This window comes from Herpailurus yagouaroundi, unplaced genomic scaffold (assembly GCF_014898765.1).
Source record: "Herpailurus yagouaroundi ecotype Mexico unplaced genomic scaffold, PumYag 187, whole genome shotgun sequence".
Taxonomy (NCBI): Eukaryota; Metazoa; Chordata; class Mammalia; order Carnivora; family Felidae; genus Herpailurus; species Herpailurus yagouaroundi.
Window position 1 is genome coordinate 32,406,273 of NW_024412418.1, and position 15,135 is coordinate 32,421,407.

Consider the following 15,135-nt stretch of genomic DNA (forward strand, 5'->3'; position numbering starts at 1 on the left):
CAAAAATAAATACATGTTGAAAAAAAAAAAAAAAAAGTAATTGACCATAAATATATGGGCATATTTCTGAGAGTTCAATTCTGTTCCATTGATTCATATGTTATCCTTATGTCAGCACCATGACTACAAATTTGAATGCTGTCATCAACCCACATACAGATTGATAGGCAGAGTAAGCATAACCTCTGTGCAATTCATTGGCTGACCATGAGGCTCGGCTACTCTAAACATGCCATATAAGTGGAATCATACAGTATTTGTCCTTCTGTAATTGGGTTATTTCACTTAACATAATGTCTTTAAGGTTCCTTCACATGGCAACATGTATTAGAATTTTCTTCCTTTTTAAGGCTGAATAATATTCGCTGTGTGTAAAACATTGAGTGTTTATCCATTCATCCATCAGTGGTCACTTGGGTTGCTCCTGCATTTTGCTTATTGTGAACAGTGTTTCTGTAAACATGGGTGTACAAATATCTGTTTGTGTTCCTGCTTTTAAGTCTTTTGAATATATGTCCAGAAGTATAATTTCTAAACCATATGGTAAATCTATTTTTTATTTTTTGAGAAACTGTCATATTTTTTCTATAGGGGTTTGTCATTTTGCATGCCCACCAGCAGCGCACAAGGGTTCAGTCTTCTCTACATCCTCACCAACACTTGTTCCCTTTTCTTTTTTTTTAAATAATAGCCACCCTAATGAGCGTGAAGTATATTTCATTGTGCTTTTGATTTTCGTTTCCCTCTTGATTAATGATTTGTGCATCTTTCCTTGCGCTTATTGGCCATTTGTGTTACTTCTTTGGAGAAATGTCTGGTTTATTTGCCCCTTTAATAAGGGGCAAATTGTTTTGTTGTTCATTGTTTGTTTCTTCATTGTTGAGTTGAGGAATTCTCTATATATTCTGGATTCAGCCATTATTTCTTTTTTTAATTTTAATTTTTAAAATATTTTTTAAAATCTTTAGCTTTGAGAGAGACAGAGACAGAGTGAGAGCAGGGGAGGAGCAGAGAGAGAGGGAGAAGCAGGCTTCAGGCTCTGAGCTGGCAGCACAGAGCCCGATGTGGGGCTCAAACTCACCGACTGTGAGATCATGACCTGAGATGAAGTCGGATGCTTAACGGACAGCCACCCAGGCACCCCAAGCCATTATTTCTTAAGATACTTTTTTCTATTCCTTCTCTCCTTTTGGGCCTTAAATTACATGGATTTTAGATCTCTTGATATTATTTTACAGGTCACTGAGGCTCTATTTACTTTTTCAGCTTTTTTTTTCACTCTGTAATTCCTTTTGGATACTTTCTCTTATTATGTCTTCAAGGTCATTGATCTTTTCTTCTGAAGTCCTTAATGTGTTGTCAATCCTATTTTCATTTAAAATTTTATGTTTTCGGGGCACCTGGGTGGCGCAGTCGGTTAAGCATCCGACTTCAGCCAGGTCACCATCTCGCCGTCCGTGAGTTCGAGCCCCGCGTCAGGCTCTGGGCTGATGGCTCGGAGCCTGGAGCCTGTTTCCGATTCTGTGTCTCCCTCTCTCTCTGCCCCTCCCCCGTTCATGCTCTGTCTCTCTCTGTCCCAAAAATAAATAAAGAACGTTGAAAAATAAAATAGATTTAAAATTTTATGTTTTCATCTCTAGAAGTTCCATTTTCTTTTTAAAAATATCTTCCATTTCTTTCCCCCTTATGTTAATATTTTTCTCTGCATTCTTGAACATATTTGTAACAGCTATTTTAAAGTCCTTGTCTGCCAATATCATCTTTGTCATTTCTGTGCCTGTTTCTATTGGCTGATTTTTCTCCTTGTGATGAGTCATATTTGCCAGCTTCTTTGCATACCTAGTAATTTTCTTTAATTAGAACTCTGAACATTATTATTACATTGTTGAGTGTCTGGATTTTTTTCTTCTAAAGAATATTTGGGGTTTGCTGTATCTTACAGTTTAGTTACTTGTGTATCAGCACAGTCAATTTCAAGCTTGTTTCAAAACTTAATTGGAGCAGATTTAAGGTGGGATTTACTCTAAGGCTAGTTTAATCCTATTTCTAAGGTGTGACCCTTTCTAGAGGCTCAGTTAAGTGCTCTGGACATTCAATGAGGTGTTTCCACTCTTGCTGGTAAGAACTTAAATGTCTCCTATCCTTGTATAAGCTCCAGTAATTCCTCAGTTTACAATTGGGCAATAGTTCTTTGCCCAACCTTATGGATTTCTGCTCTCAACATGCGTACCTTAGTATTCAGCAACAGACTTAATCTATGCATATTTCTGGAGCTCTTTCACTACACAGCTCCCTCTGCTCTGATACATTGCCACACAAATTCCAGTTGCCTCACACTTCCTGTTTTGATCTCTGTCTTAATGAGACCACCACCCTCTGCTGGGGCTTCCTCATCTCTGTGCCTTGTTCCAGAAAATGCCTGTAGGCAGAAAGTTGGAGCTTTCTATTAAGACTCATTATGTTTATTTTCTTTTCTCTTGAGGATCCTAGCCCTGCATTGCCTGTTGTTCAGTGTCTGAAAACACAGATTTTATGTATTTTGTCCAATTTTCTAATTGTTTATAATTGCATCGTAGTCTGTAATTGCAGGATACTCTGTTGTAAGGTCATGGATGTTTTCAATTTCTAAACACGCTTTTGTTTTCTAATTGTGTTTTTATATGCAAGGCTCCTATTTTATAGATACTTAAATATCCTCACAAATCATCCTGGGAATGTTAATTAGAATACTGTCCAGATCCTTCCTGTTTCTTGAATTGATGGTGTTTCCTTGAGGGAAATTTGCCCTGTCGTCTCAACTTGGATATCATTTTCAGGTTGTCCATCTTTTACAAATAGCTAATGAGTTGTAATTTACTGAAAATATTTATAATAAAAGTCTATGTTAATCTGAATTGGTACTCTGTGGGGTTTCTTAGCAGCTCTGTAGGTGGGTGGCTGGGCTTCCCAGCCCACACCACAGTCATTCATTCACTGGGTGATGCTGTTTCCTCCAATAGTGGGATCACAAGGATGCTCCCCCACATGATCTCTTCTCATGTTTACATAATTTTCACCACTATTATAATTATTATTCCAATTTCACAGTTGAGGAAACTGAAGTCCAGAGATGTTCAGTTACTTGCCAAGGTCACAGAACTGGTGAGTGAAGCAACCAGAATTAGAACCAAGAAGGTTTGTCCAACCTATACACTGTGCTGTCTCCCTCTTGCTTGACAGCTTCCAGAAATTTCATATTATCTGGCCTATTGGTGGAACTGTTTCATGTTTTTTATTTTAGGTACATTTTCTAGTTTTAAATTTTCTTTGTTATATCATATGGCTTTTTAGAGTATTTTGAGAGTACTTATATCTTTTTATCTTGAAACTATAGCCCTCAACATTTCCCCCATATTATACACTATTTATGTTAAATTCATCTTAAGTTAAAGTTCTCACTGGAACTACTGAGACAGAAGAACAGACATTTTTGAGGGACTTCATATATACTTGGTAAAAGTAAAATAAAATTTTGATAAATTTTACTGAGACATTCCCATCAAGCAGTGCCTAAGAATGCCAGCTGCTCCAGGAAGTGCAGTTTTTAATTGGTGTCTTTGAAAGACCTGAAGTTTGTAAGATGTCTAACAGTAGAATTTGAGGCCCAGTGACATATGGGCAGAGGAGGTATTTTTGGGAGCAGTCCCTCCCCTGTACCTCTCAAATCCCTTACAGACCCCCTTTCTCGTCAGGCGGCCCCTCCTGCACATGCTGGGGGCAGGGCCTGGGCTGGGGGCACCTCTGCCAGGACCCTGCTGATCTATGTTCTCGCCTGACACTCAGCAGCTGTCGTGGAGGCGTGGGCTGCAGGCGCTGTTCCCCATGGGCCGTGTGCAGGCTGCAGGCCGGGGATCCTTTCCCGCCTAATCCGAGGGGCACTGACGGTGGGGAGGGAGACAGCTGGGTGTAACTGATCTGCAAAGGAATGGAGTGGTACAGGCCTCCCAGTGCTGGGCTGGGCCGTCTGCAGCCTGCCCACTCCAGCTGCCTTGCTTTAACCCTTCCCTCTCTTCTCTCTCCCCTTCATCCTGGGAATTTATGTCATCCAGCTCAGCTGAGTCCTCAGAACGTCCCTGGCTGTGTCTGCACACCTTGCAGAGGACCCAGGCTTGTGACAGCAATGTTGGGGAGGCTAGGGCAGGAGAAAGAGCCTCCAGTCTTAGAAGGAGACAGAACTCTTGGAAGGCCCAGTAGATGAGTCAGGCAGTGCAGGCTGTGAGATCAGAGCAAGGAGGCCCTAAGTGGGTTGGAAGTCAGAGGAAACTCCCTGGAGGATGCGACGGAAGGAGTACAGGGTTTGGAGTCTAGTGTTGGCTCTGCCATTGCTCACTTTGCAGGGAGACCTTGGGGAAGTCACTGCCTCTCTCTAGGGTCAGGTCCTGCCCCTGGAGATGTGGAGTTTGAAGAAGATGACCATTAAGGTTCTGTCCGCAGTGGTAACAATAGCTTCATTCACTACTAAATGCCTACTGTAGGCCAGGGGCTTTATCTGTCAACATGCTCACGGTCACTTTGCCAGATTCTCCTTTCCATTTTAGTGATAAGGAAACTGAGTTTGGAGAGGATAAATCACGTAGCTGTGCAGAGACAGAGCTGGACCCCATCATCTAGGCTCTTCCCTCAGAGCACTCTGCTCCCTCAGCTCCAACGATCCGTAAGTGATGATTTTAGCTCAGGTAGAAAGGCAGAATGCACAGCTGGCTGGGCAGCAGAGGCAAAGGCTTAGTAGGGAGCCCCAGAGCCTCTGCAAGAAGGTTTGCTCCAGCTTTTCTCCTACTCTGTGCATGGCTGGAGCTGGATCTCCCGGCTCATCTGGGCAGCTTCACACAGGGTGGCAGACTCCGCAGTTGTCCGGCCTGTTCCCATCCATGATCTCACTTGACACTCATGCCAACCCGAGCATGTAGAACCTGTTGCCCCTCCTCACAATGGGGGACTGAGCCTTGACATTTGCCAAAATCCTATAACTGGTAACTGGCCAAAGAGAGAGAAGAGACTAGAATATTCTTTCCACTGTGCTCTCTGGCTTCCCGGAGGAAGGGGTCTCGACACCCAGCAGTCCTTTTTGTGCTTTTCCTGGTGAGAAGGAAAGTCTGATTGTGGACTCTGGAGTGACATAAGCATGGGCTCAAGTCCCGAGTCCCCCACTCTCCAGCTGTGCAATTGCTAAACCTCTCTGAGCCATGGCTTCCTCATCTGTTGTGAATGAAATGTGGGTGAATAATGACGGAATGCTGCAGCTGGGCCTGCATCCATCTTCCCTGAGCAGAGCATAGGGTTGCACTGGCACATAACACCCCAGAAAAGGAGAACCTAGGGCCGTGGGGGACTAGTGGCCAAAGAGAAGGAACCCAGGGCTGGGGTTTTGCAGTTCAAAGCTGGTCAGAAGGATGGGCAGGAACTGCCCAGGGAGAGGGAAGCAAAGGGCCCAGGCAAAGGCGCAGAGACAGAAATGGATGTGATGTGGGATGAACAGGGACACAGTTTGGCTTTAGCCTGTGGGGGAGGACAGTGGCCCAGAGGAAGGTAGGTCTTCATGCCAAGTGTGGCGGCGGTTGGGGTGGGGGGCGGCGGTGTGCTGAGTAGCAAGCCTAGAGAATGGCTCAGCTCTGGAGAACGAGTTGTCCAAGCATGCAGGGGCTGGACCAGTTACCCACCATGTTGCCTACCTATCTCCTCCCCTTCCTCCCAACCCTGGGCAGCCAGGACCTCTGGGCAAAGGGCCGGCTGGGTGTGCAGTTCCAGCTTGAAAGAGACAGCTGTGCAGGCCTCCTGCCTGCTGCAAGGGATTAACTGGCACTGCCACAGTATGTTGGGGGGCACCTGGCTCCCCAGATCTGCCCACCCCTACATTCTTTAACTTCTTGCTGCCCGGGCTCCTCCCTTTCATGCTTAAACACACGTTCATACTCAGCTTTCAGTGCTCTGTGTTAGACGCTGGGGGTCCAGAATGAATAAAGATCAGGGCAGGGTCCACCCAGCCAGAGGTGCCTTTATCTGTCACTGTTCCTCCTCATGCCAGCCCAGGGCCCTCTGAGACCCTGAGCTCTTCCCCAGCAAAACCCTTCCCTCTCCATTGGCTCTTTCCAGAATACTTGGTCAAATCACTACCTTCCTCAAACCACCAAACAAATAAACCTTCCCTTGACCTCATGCCCTATCTCTCTCTGTCCTACTCAACCACACTCCTCAGAGTTGACCCACTATCTACCTCCTCACTGAGAAGACATATCACAGACCCAGCCCCTCTTCTTCCTGGGCACACAGTCGGACTACATCTCCCAGCCTCCTTTGCAGTTAGTTGTGGCCACATACACAGGTTCTGGGCAGTGGGATGTGAGTGGAAGAGAGCAAGCCACTTGTGCTCCCGCTCCCCCAACCTGCAGTGCATGCTTCCTGCTCCTGGCACACCTCCCAGGGGCTGGCTTAATGCAGAGGAGCATGGCGCCTTTGCAAGGCTTGTGTTGAAGATGGTAGTCCCTCAAGATAGAGGAGCCAGGGTCCTGAGTCGTTTTGGAGGCAAGGTTCCAGCTACTCAGAAACACCTGTTTTTGTTTTTGTTTTTTATAGGAGGGAGAAATAAACTTGTATCATGTTTGAGCCACAGAAATGATCTGACTTGCTGTGCATTAAAAAAAAAAAATGAGGAACTGGGGCACCTGGGTGGCTCAGCGGTTAAGCACCCATTTCGGCTCAGGTCATGATCTCGCCATTCGTGGGTTCGAGCCCTGCCTCGGGCTCTATGCTGACAGCTTAGAGCCCGGAGCCTGCTTCGGATTCTGTGTCTCCCTCTCTCTGCCCCTCCCTCAATCATGTGCAAGCAGTCTCTCTCTCTCTCTCTCAAAAATAAACATTAAAAAAAATTTTTTTTTTAATGAGGAATTTAGTCCCCCTTCTCCTCCGTCTCCCCATGTGGGACAACCCTGGGCAGCAGGGAAGGGGTGGGGGGACCTAAGAGCTCTGAAAAGAGGGTTGGAAGTGGGAAAATCGCACTTTCATGGAGACAGATAAATTCAATGAATTTATACAAGTAGCATCTGACCTTCAAGTTGAAGTTGTTCCTGTTTGGCTCAGGCTGTGATTGCCATCTACCTACCCCAAATCACCAGGAGCTTGTGTGAGGTTCCAAAGCCTGTGTGGTCAGACAGAGCCCCCTGGGGGGGAGGGGGCGGGAGGGGGATGTAAAGGGCAGGGCCACACTAGGGTGAATGTGCCCTGGGGCCCTAGGCTTGAGGGAGGAGGCTGAAGCTGGGCGAGTGCTGCCCCCGCCTCTGGGGGTGGTGAGGAAAGGGTTAAGGGGTCTGGGAGCAGGATTGGCTCTCCTCTCTGTGAGGCGGTAAAATCAGCATGTCGCCTCCAATTTGCTCTGGCCTGACCTTGAACGTGAATCATTCCATCACAATGTCCTTATTGATTTCCACAGGAAGAAGATTAAGCCCAGAAAATCAGGGCGGGAACTTGAGCCCGAGGCAGGGAAAATGGGATGGTTCTGGGGCTCAAAACCCCTCGTGTTTGCAAAGACGTCACAGGGGGCCCGTAGGCTGGGCAGCCGCCCAGCTCAGCTACCAGCTCTCTGAGGGGCTGGGCCCTGGATTCCTGTTTCCTTACCTGTCTGCTGTGTGGCCTCTGGGCTTCCCTGAAGCTTTAAGTCATGCAAAGAGATTGGGGATAGGGGAGAAGCCATACATACCCCTTGAGCCTTGAATCTATTCTAATCACTTTGTCCTCCCTTACACAGTGACAGTCTTTGGGACCCTCAGGACCAAACAGGATGTTCTGGGACCAATGTTGCCATTGAACCAGCTGGCCCAAGCAGCGAGGAAGGGCCCTCCTCAGTCCTGAAAACCCTTCAAGGGAATGAGACTGATGTAGGTGTGTGTGTATGTGTGTGTGTCCCTGCACAGGTGCATAAAGGAGGTGGATCATCCTGTGGGACTTGACCCACAATTTCCTTTCTTCATTTACCATATCCTAGAGAGCCCACCATGCCAGTATATGAAACAGTTCTATTATGATTTTCAATGGCGTGGCTGTAGCAGGTGATCTAATCATTCACATTGATAGGCATGTAAAGTTGTTACTTTTTTTTTTAACTTAAGACAATGCTGTAATAAATAATTGGGCACCTGCCTTGTATGAATTGCCTTTTTAGATGCTGTATTAGTTTTCTATGGCTGCTGTAACAAATTACCACAAACTTAATGGCTTAAAATAACACAAATTTATTCTCTTAGAGTTCCAGAGGTCAGATGTCTGAAATCAGTTTCACTGGGTTAAAATCAAGGTGTGGGCAGGCCTGTGTTCCTTCTGGAGCTCCGGGGGAGAATCCATTCCTTGACTCTTCCAGCTTCTAGGGGCTGCCCACATTCTTTGGCCAGCGGCCCCTTCCTCCACCTTAAAATGCATCATTTCAACCTCAACATCTGTCATCTCATCTCCTCTCTCTGACCCCTCCTGCCTCTCTCTTCCAAGGACTCTTGGGATGACATTGGGCCCACCTGGATAATCCAGGATGGCCTCCCCACCTCAAACATCTTACCGTAATCACATCTGCAGAGTCCCTTTTACTATGTAAAGTCATATATTCAGAGATTTCTGGTATGAATATGTGGACATATTTGGAAGACCATCATTCAGCCTACCACAGCTGCCTAGAAATATGATGGCTTCATCAAAGGGTGTATGTATTTTTTATATAAATCACCATCTCCAAATCATTTCAGTGAACACTGATATCAGTGCTGCTGGTGGTTTTTTGAGGGCAATCCGGCAACACTGATCAAGGTTTAAATTCCTCACCACGTCCTGTCCTTTCTAAAGCACAGGGCATGGGATCATGCTGGCTGATAACGTGTGCTTCTTGTGAATCTTACACTAAAATGTCTGAATCTAAAAGAGTTGGTTTCCCAGGAGGCAGCTGGGGGATCAGGACTGGGATATTTGGCCAAAGGGCTGGAGTAGGAGGCTGGCTTCCAGGAGGAGCAGGCAGGAGGGATGCCAGGGTGGAAGTGAAGGTGAGGTAAAGAGGCAGAAACATGTGATTCCAGTGGTGGGTGGGACCATCAGGAGTGAGGCCCCCAGGAGTACACAGTGGGGGCAGGGCAGGTGCTGAGGGGGGCACAGTGCTGGGCACAGGTGGGGCAGGACAAGGTGGGGTGACCTTCAGGGCCATAAAATAGAGTCTTTTCTTCACAGCTGAAACTCCTTCAGATTCAAAGCAAACCTGACACCCTCAGAGATGCTCAGAGGCCTGATATCTTTCCGTGGTTTATTGGATCTAGAACCAGAATACAGATACAAGAACAAAGAGGCTGCAGGAACAGTTGGGGACCATCTTGGCACAGGCCTCTATCCCCAAACCTAGGGACACTAGGGCAGCCACATATCCCCAGACATACCAGAGCACTGCTGGGGCCTGAGCATCCTGGCCTGGACCCAGCAGCACACAGTGGCATGGGGAGGTGGCCTACAGAGTGGGGTGTGAAGGGGACCCTAGACCTGGCTTTAAGAAGGACACTCTGGTTCAGAGACAAGGTTCTGGGAGATCAGCTGTATGTAGGGCTTGCATTTTCCACTGATAGACGCTCTCCTGCTAAACAGTCCCATGATGCATAGAGCTAGGAATTGGCTGAGCCACAAAACTCACAGTCAGGCCCCTCCAGAGACCAACTCTACTACGTCCTTGGAGAGAAGGCACATTGCAAAGCCAGGCACTGCCCTTGCAGGCTGAAGTTACCATTAAATAACCAAGGATCCTGCCCCCACCTCGCAAGAGCCAGCTCACCTCCAGGAAGTCTGGCTGTGGGGGATACGTATAGAGCAGGCATGGGTCTGTTCTCCTAAATCCTTTCCTGAACCACAGTGTCAACAACAGAATACGGGGGCATCCCTCTTGGGGCTATAGGGGACTTGAGGGTCACCAAGCCCCCTCCCAGTCTCTGGGCCTGGCCTCACAACACTGCTGAGAGGACCCCGGCCTGGGAACCCACCCTCTATGCTTCTGGGAAGTCCTCCTGGGCAGCTACTCACAGGCCTGTGTGTTGCAATTAAAGCCTCCCTTCCTTTTACTGTGTCTGTGGTTCTTCCCTGGTAGAAAGGGCCAAAAGAGAGAATGGGCCACCACATCCTGGCCCTGCACGTGGTCCTGGGTCTAGCTCTGGTCCTTCCTTCTCAGGAGAGCATTCCCCCCTCTCCACTTGTAGCCAGAGTCATGGATTCCCACATCCATGCAGGGGCTGGTGCCCCCAATCTGGGGCCCATTCCAAACCTCAGCCAAGGACAGAGCTGAGTTCTCTGACCCCTCGGGTGTGGCACTTTCCCTGTATGCAGGAGACGGAGGCCAGAGAAAGAGCCGGTATGGGTGTAGTCACGTTCTGTGCCTCTGCCTGGCATGCCATGCTCAGCACATACCAGCTCTCTACTCCCCAGGAGCTTCCCCCTGCACACTGGGCCAGCCAGCCCCCAGGTCTCAGGACCACTGGCAGGCGCAGTCGGTGGGCTCCTGCACTGTGTAGGGCACCCAGGTGGCGTTGGTGGCGCAGAAGAGCTGCACGGAGCGGCGCTGCAGGCCCACCTCCCGGCAGCACTTGCAGAAGCGGGCGTAGGTGTTGATGTTGTAGTTGTAGATGCTGGCGGATGGGCATCTCCCGTCGCAGGACACGAGGTTCACCTGGAGACAGGCAGGCCAGTGAGGCCCACGGTGTAGCCCCGCCCCCCCCAACCTCCTCCCACCGCCACTCGGGCGACACTCACAGGGGTGTTGCTCCTGCATTCATTCTTTCGGATGGTCATACGGATGGTCACCTTCTTGCAGGAGCGCCCATCCTCTTTACCTGGGGGGACAGGCTGGGTGAGGCAGCTATGGCTGAGAAGTGCTGGCAGGGGGGCAGCAGGATGGGCCACACTGGGGCAGTTAGTGTCATGCTAGAGGGTCTCTCTACTGGTGTTAGTGCCCATGCATTAGAGCCCCTCGCCAGCAAAGAGAAAGCCTTCTAACTCAGTGCCCTGGAAAGATGTGGAGATGGCTAGGGCAGGGGAGAAAAGGAACGGATGTCCGGATGGCCTCAGGGGCTCTTGGCCAGGGAGGAGGAGGATCTGGAGACGAGGTGGGCTGCTTCCCCACCCCACCCCCAAAGCCTATCTCTAATCCTTGCCCGTGACCCTGGCCATGCCCCCCACCCCCGACTCCCCTTGTGCCTCTGGCTCAGCTTCAGCATTCTGACTCTGAGAGGGCTTCTGGGTAAAGAATCTGCAGTTTCCTGGATGTCTGGAAACTCCAGTCCCGAGCAGATGCTTGCACGCCTCAGGCTCACTGGGTTTCCTTTATCCATCAGACAGGGCCAGGGATTTGCCCACTTCACACAGTTGTCACAGAGGTGGAAAGTGATAAGCAGGTTCCTGTGCCTGGACCACGCCTCCCACAGACAAGCGAGCTCAGGCCCATTCCTGCCCTCACTGGCTCAAATAGCTCATCCTTGGGCCCTTCCTTCACCACTCCTGAAACTATAATGCCCACCCTCCCTCCACCCTGTGCTCCCTCCCTGCCCCCTCCCTTGCCTTATTTCTATCTGGGGCACTGTCACCATCATGTCCCCAGTATGCTGGGGAAACGGAAGCTTTGGGCCTTCCTTTGAACGGCCCCTTCCACAACTTGTGGGTTCTTTTCTCATTCTCAATGAATACTCGCTTTCACACCCTGATACAGGACTTGTAAGTTTGTGTTCTTTCTCTTATGAGGCCCCCCAAGTTGCATAAGTTTCAACCCCCATAAAACTGGATGCATCCATCATATATATTTGACTTATTATGCGGGGCTCTCCCACTACAACATCAGCTCCATAAAGCTTTATTTATGCTGTGTCTGCAGTGCCTAAAACAGGGCCTGGCATATTGATGCTCAATAAATATTTGTCTGATGCATGGGCTCCCTCTGTCACTAAGGGTGCCTGCCAGAAACAGGGTGGAATCCTTTCTTGTGGCCTCTTGGCCTCACCACAGTGGGTTTCCTATCATCCCAGTGCAGGACTCCTGGCCAGAGCTAAGTTCACTTTTTCCTCCTTCCCTGTTTCCAGGAGGCAAGAGGACCAAGGGCTGTCCCGGCCAGGGCCCTCGGGGTCCCAGACCAAGGCCAGCTGAGTGACAAGCGGGCGCAAAGTGGTAGTGGCATTCGGCATTGATGGGTCCAGGAGAGGGGGAACCGCTGAAGCATTCCCACGCAAGCCCAAGGGATGAGGCTCGCTACCCAGCATGCACTGTTGGCCGAGAAAGGCCTTTGCCAGAGGCAGGGAGCAGAGGCCCCGCCCTCCCCTCCCCCACCCCCAGAGCTGGGGCCACCTAGCAGAAGGAACGTTGTTGGGAATAGCAACGTGGCTGCATGCCTCAGTCCTGTGGGTTTCCGAGAGGAGTACCTGGGTGGCAGTGGACACTAACCCGTGGAGGAGAGGCGGGGCTAACGGGGACCACAGGAAACAGGGTCCCCGGGGAACCTGGGGAGAGGGACACGGGTCGTAGGTCACACGGGAGCACATGGAATATTCAGGGAACATGAGTTGCGGGTCGGAGATCAGCCAATGAGGCACTGAGCCCAGCTTCCTTGAAGTATGTGAGGTGGACACAAAAGGGTGTCAAATTCTACATCCCTCCAAAGGACAGTCTGAGGACCCTAGGGAGAGGGGAGGCGTGTAGACAAAGGTCCTAAAGCTGACTAGAATGTGCACGCTTATGTGGCTCGGGCTGCAGGTTCCAGGGGCCAGGTGTGAGTCCAGGTCACTCGGACTGAGACAGCGACCCTGTGGGCCTGAACTCCCCCCCCCCCCCGGGGGGAATCTCTGAGACAGGGCTCCTGACCACAAGGAGAATTCACCTGGGGGGCTTCCGGGCTGGGGGTCTTGGCAGGGGCAGGAGGAGGCAGAACAGCTGATGAATCTCTGACCTCCTGGACTCAATAGCCCAATGTCCCCTGTCTCCATCAAGAAGTAAAGGCGTTTTGTTGGGACAGGGACAGGAGCATGGGCTCTGCCCACCCACATATCTGTGCCAGTGCCGTGAGCCCCATGGTAGCGGTGTGATCCCTTCATCTAAACCCCCGAAGAACTAGCACTGGAGGTGCCAGGCCAGGAACCCGGCCCTCTGAGCCCTGACAGGATACCCTGTCCCCCGACCAGAGACCTCACCCCTGGGCCTCCACCGTGCTCACTCACATGTCCTGCAGCATCCTTCCAAGGAAGGTACCACTGAGCCCCCAACCTAGAGGGAGAGGAGGGGAGGTGAGTGGGAGAGCCCGTCCCAGGCCAGAAGCCAAGATCCCAGCAAAAGGCAGAAAAGGCACAAGAGCCTTGACTCAGCTTTTCCTCCCAAGATGCCCCAGGGCAGGTGTGCCAGGCCCTGCCGTCCATCAGGCCCTGGCCAGAGGGAGAAGGCGCCCCTGGGCTGGCCATGGGAGAGCCACAGGGACTAACCTGACTGGCTGGGCCACTGGCACAAAAGCTGCCAGTGGCCCCAGTAAGGCCGGAGGCTGGGTTAAGATGGTGAGATCCTCCCATCTTTCCAGTGGCGGCTTCCCTCCTGCCCCACCCTGTGCCCACATTAGTGCTTCCTGCACAGAGGGTCCGGGAGGGGAGCGATGCAGGGGCTGACCCATTTGGGTCAGTGGCCTGGGCTCCATCCCAGCCCTGGATAAGTCATCCTTTTCCTCTGGGCTCCGTTTTCCCACCCTTAAAATGGGTGCAGTTATCCCTTATAGCCCTCCTCCTCTATTATGAAATGGATAAAACAATGATGTGACAGTTCTTTGTAAATAAGTATTGTGTGTGTGAGCACATGCATGTGATTTTGTGAACACATACATGTGTGGTTTTGTAATGCGCGTGTGTGTGACTGGGAGCGTGTGTACTTGTTTTTAAGATCAGAAACCTTTCAATGTCCAGTATCAATCTCAGGAACCTTCCTCATTTAACAATAACCAAACCCTCCAGAAATCCTTTTCCTTGAGGTATGTGCCCTTAGTGACAGCTGTCCCTGCCAGTGCTGTTTTGGCTAGTGGTAGTGCCATTAGAGCATCAGAGGACTGAACTGTGCACCTGCATGGCGTGTATGTGACGTCTCAGAACATGTGAGGATGTATGTTTGCATACATCCGTGTGCAGCTGTGTGTGTGATGTATGAGGATGTGGGGTGTGACGCGGTCAGAGCAGGAACACGGAGAGATGTGGAGCTGGGGTGGCAGGGCAGGTACGGCCTCCAGGGAACCCCTCTTCCCTCACTTCCGCACACAGGAGCCCCCCCACCCTGCAACGCCCCCCGCCAGTAAGACAGGCGATACCCCTGGCTTCAGGCCATGCTGTGAGGGGAGAAGTCTGGCACTGACCTTGGCACACTCGGTCTCGTTGAGTGGCGGGCAGCTGATGGGTGAGCGGACAAGCACAGCGCCCAGGGGCGTGTTGCCACAGTGATGGCGGGTACAGTTTGCGATCCAGGACGCCCCAGGCTGGAGGGCACAGAGGTGGACAATGGGGACTGGGTGGCTAGATGGTCTGAGTGAACAGACACGGCACAGCTCTTGGGCACAGGTGCTGCCCAGGACCCTGTCTGTGCCCAGCCCTGAGCCCCGGTTGCCTCCTGGGATGCCCTCCCAGGTGGGTGGTTAAGGGGCTGCATACCAAGAACAGGGAGGTGGTGCCGTTGGGGAAAGTGAAGAGGCAGGACACGTTCCTACAGGAGCCACAGCAGGCGGCTAGGTCCCGTGGATGCTCGTACTCCTGATTCTGCAGGACAGGGCGGGACCAGAGGGACCTCAGCCATGTGCCCACCTCCACCCTCCTGCTTTCCTACTGTCTGATGGTCTCTGAGCCCCAAGCCCAGAGACGCCCCCTTGTAGATGCTCAGAAAGGGAGCTCGCTCCCAGCCTCTTATTTCAGACAGGAAGGTCATCCCTTAAGCCTCCTTTACAGCAATTCCTAGACCCATTCCCAGTTGACGAAGAGCATTTCCACCCCTTTCAAAGACAGCACTGCTGGTGATTAAGGGTGCTTGTTTTGTTTCCACGCAGACCTCAGTCTGAGTCCCGGTCCCTGTGGGAATTTGTACAAATGACCGGAC

General features: G+C 50.7%; 1 protein-coding gene across 1 annotated transcript in view; it reads right to left on the reverse strand.

Annotated features, from left to right (window-relative positions):
* Positions 1-9,290: 9,290 nt before the first annotated feature.
* OTOG (otogelin) overlaps positions 9,291-15,135 on the reverse strand; it is a 91,504-nt gene continuing 85,659 nt past the window's right edge. The window contains exons 52-56 of the mRNA XM_040495750.1: positions 14,697-14,801; positions 14,405-14,524; positions 13,239-13,284; positions 10,792-10,871; positions 9,291-10,708 (exon numbers count right to left, since the gene is read on the reverse strand). Coding sequence (XP_040351684.1) covers positions 10,508-10,708; positions 10,792-10,871; positions 13,239-13,284; positions 14,405-14,524; positions 14,697-14,801 — 552 coding nt within the window. The 3' untranslated portion in view covers positions 9,291-10,507. The remainder of the gene's footprint in view (positions 10,709-10,791; positions 10,872-13,238; positions 13,285-14,404; positions 14,525-14,696; positions 14,802-15,135) is intronic.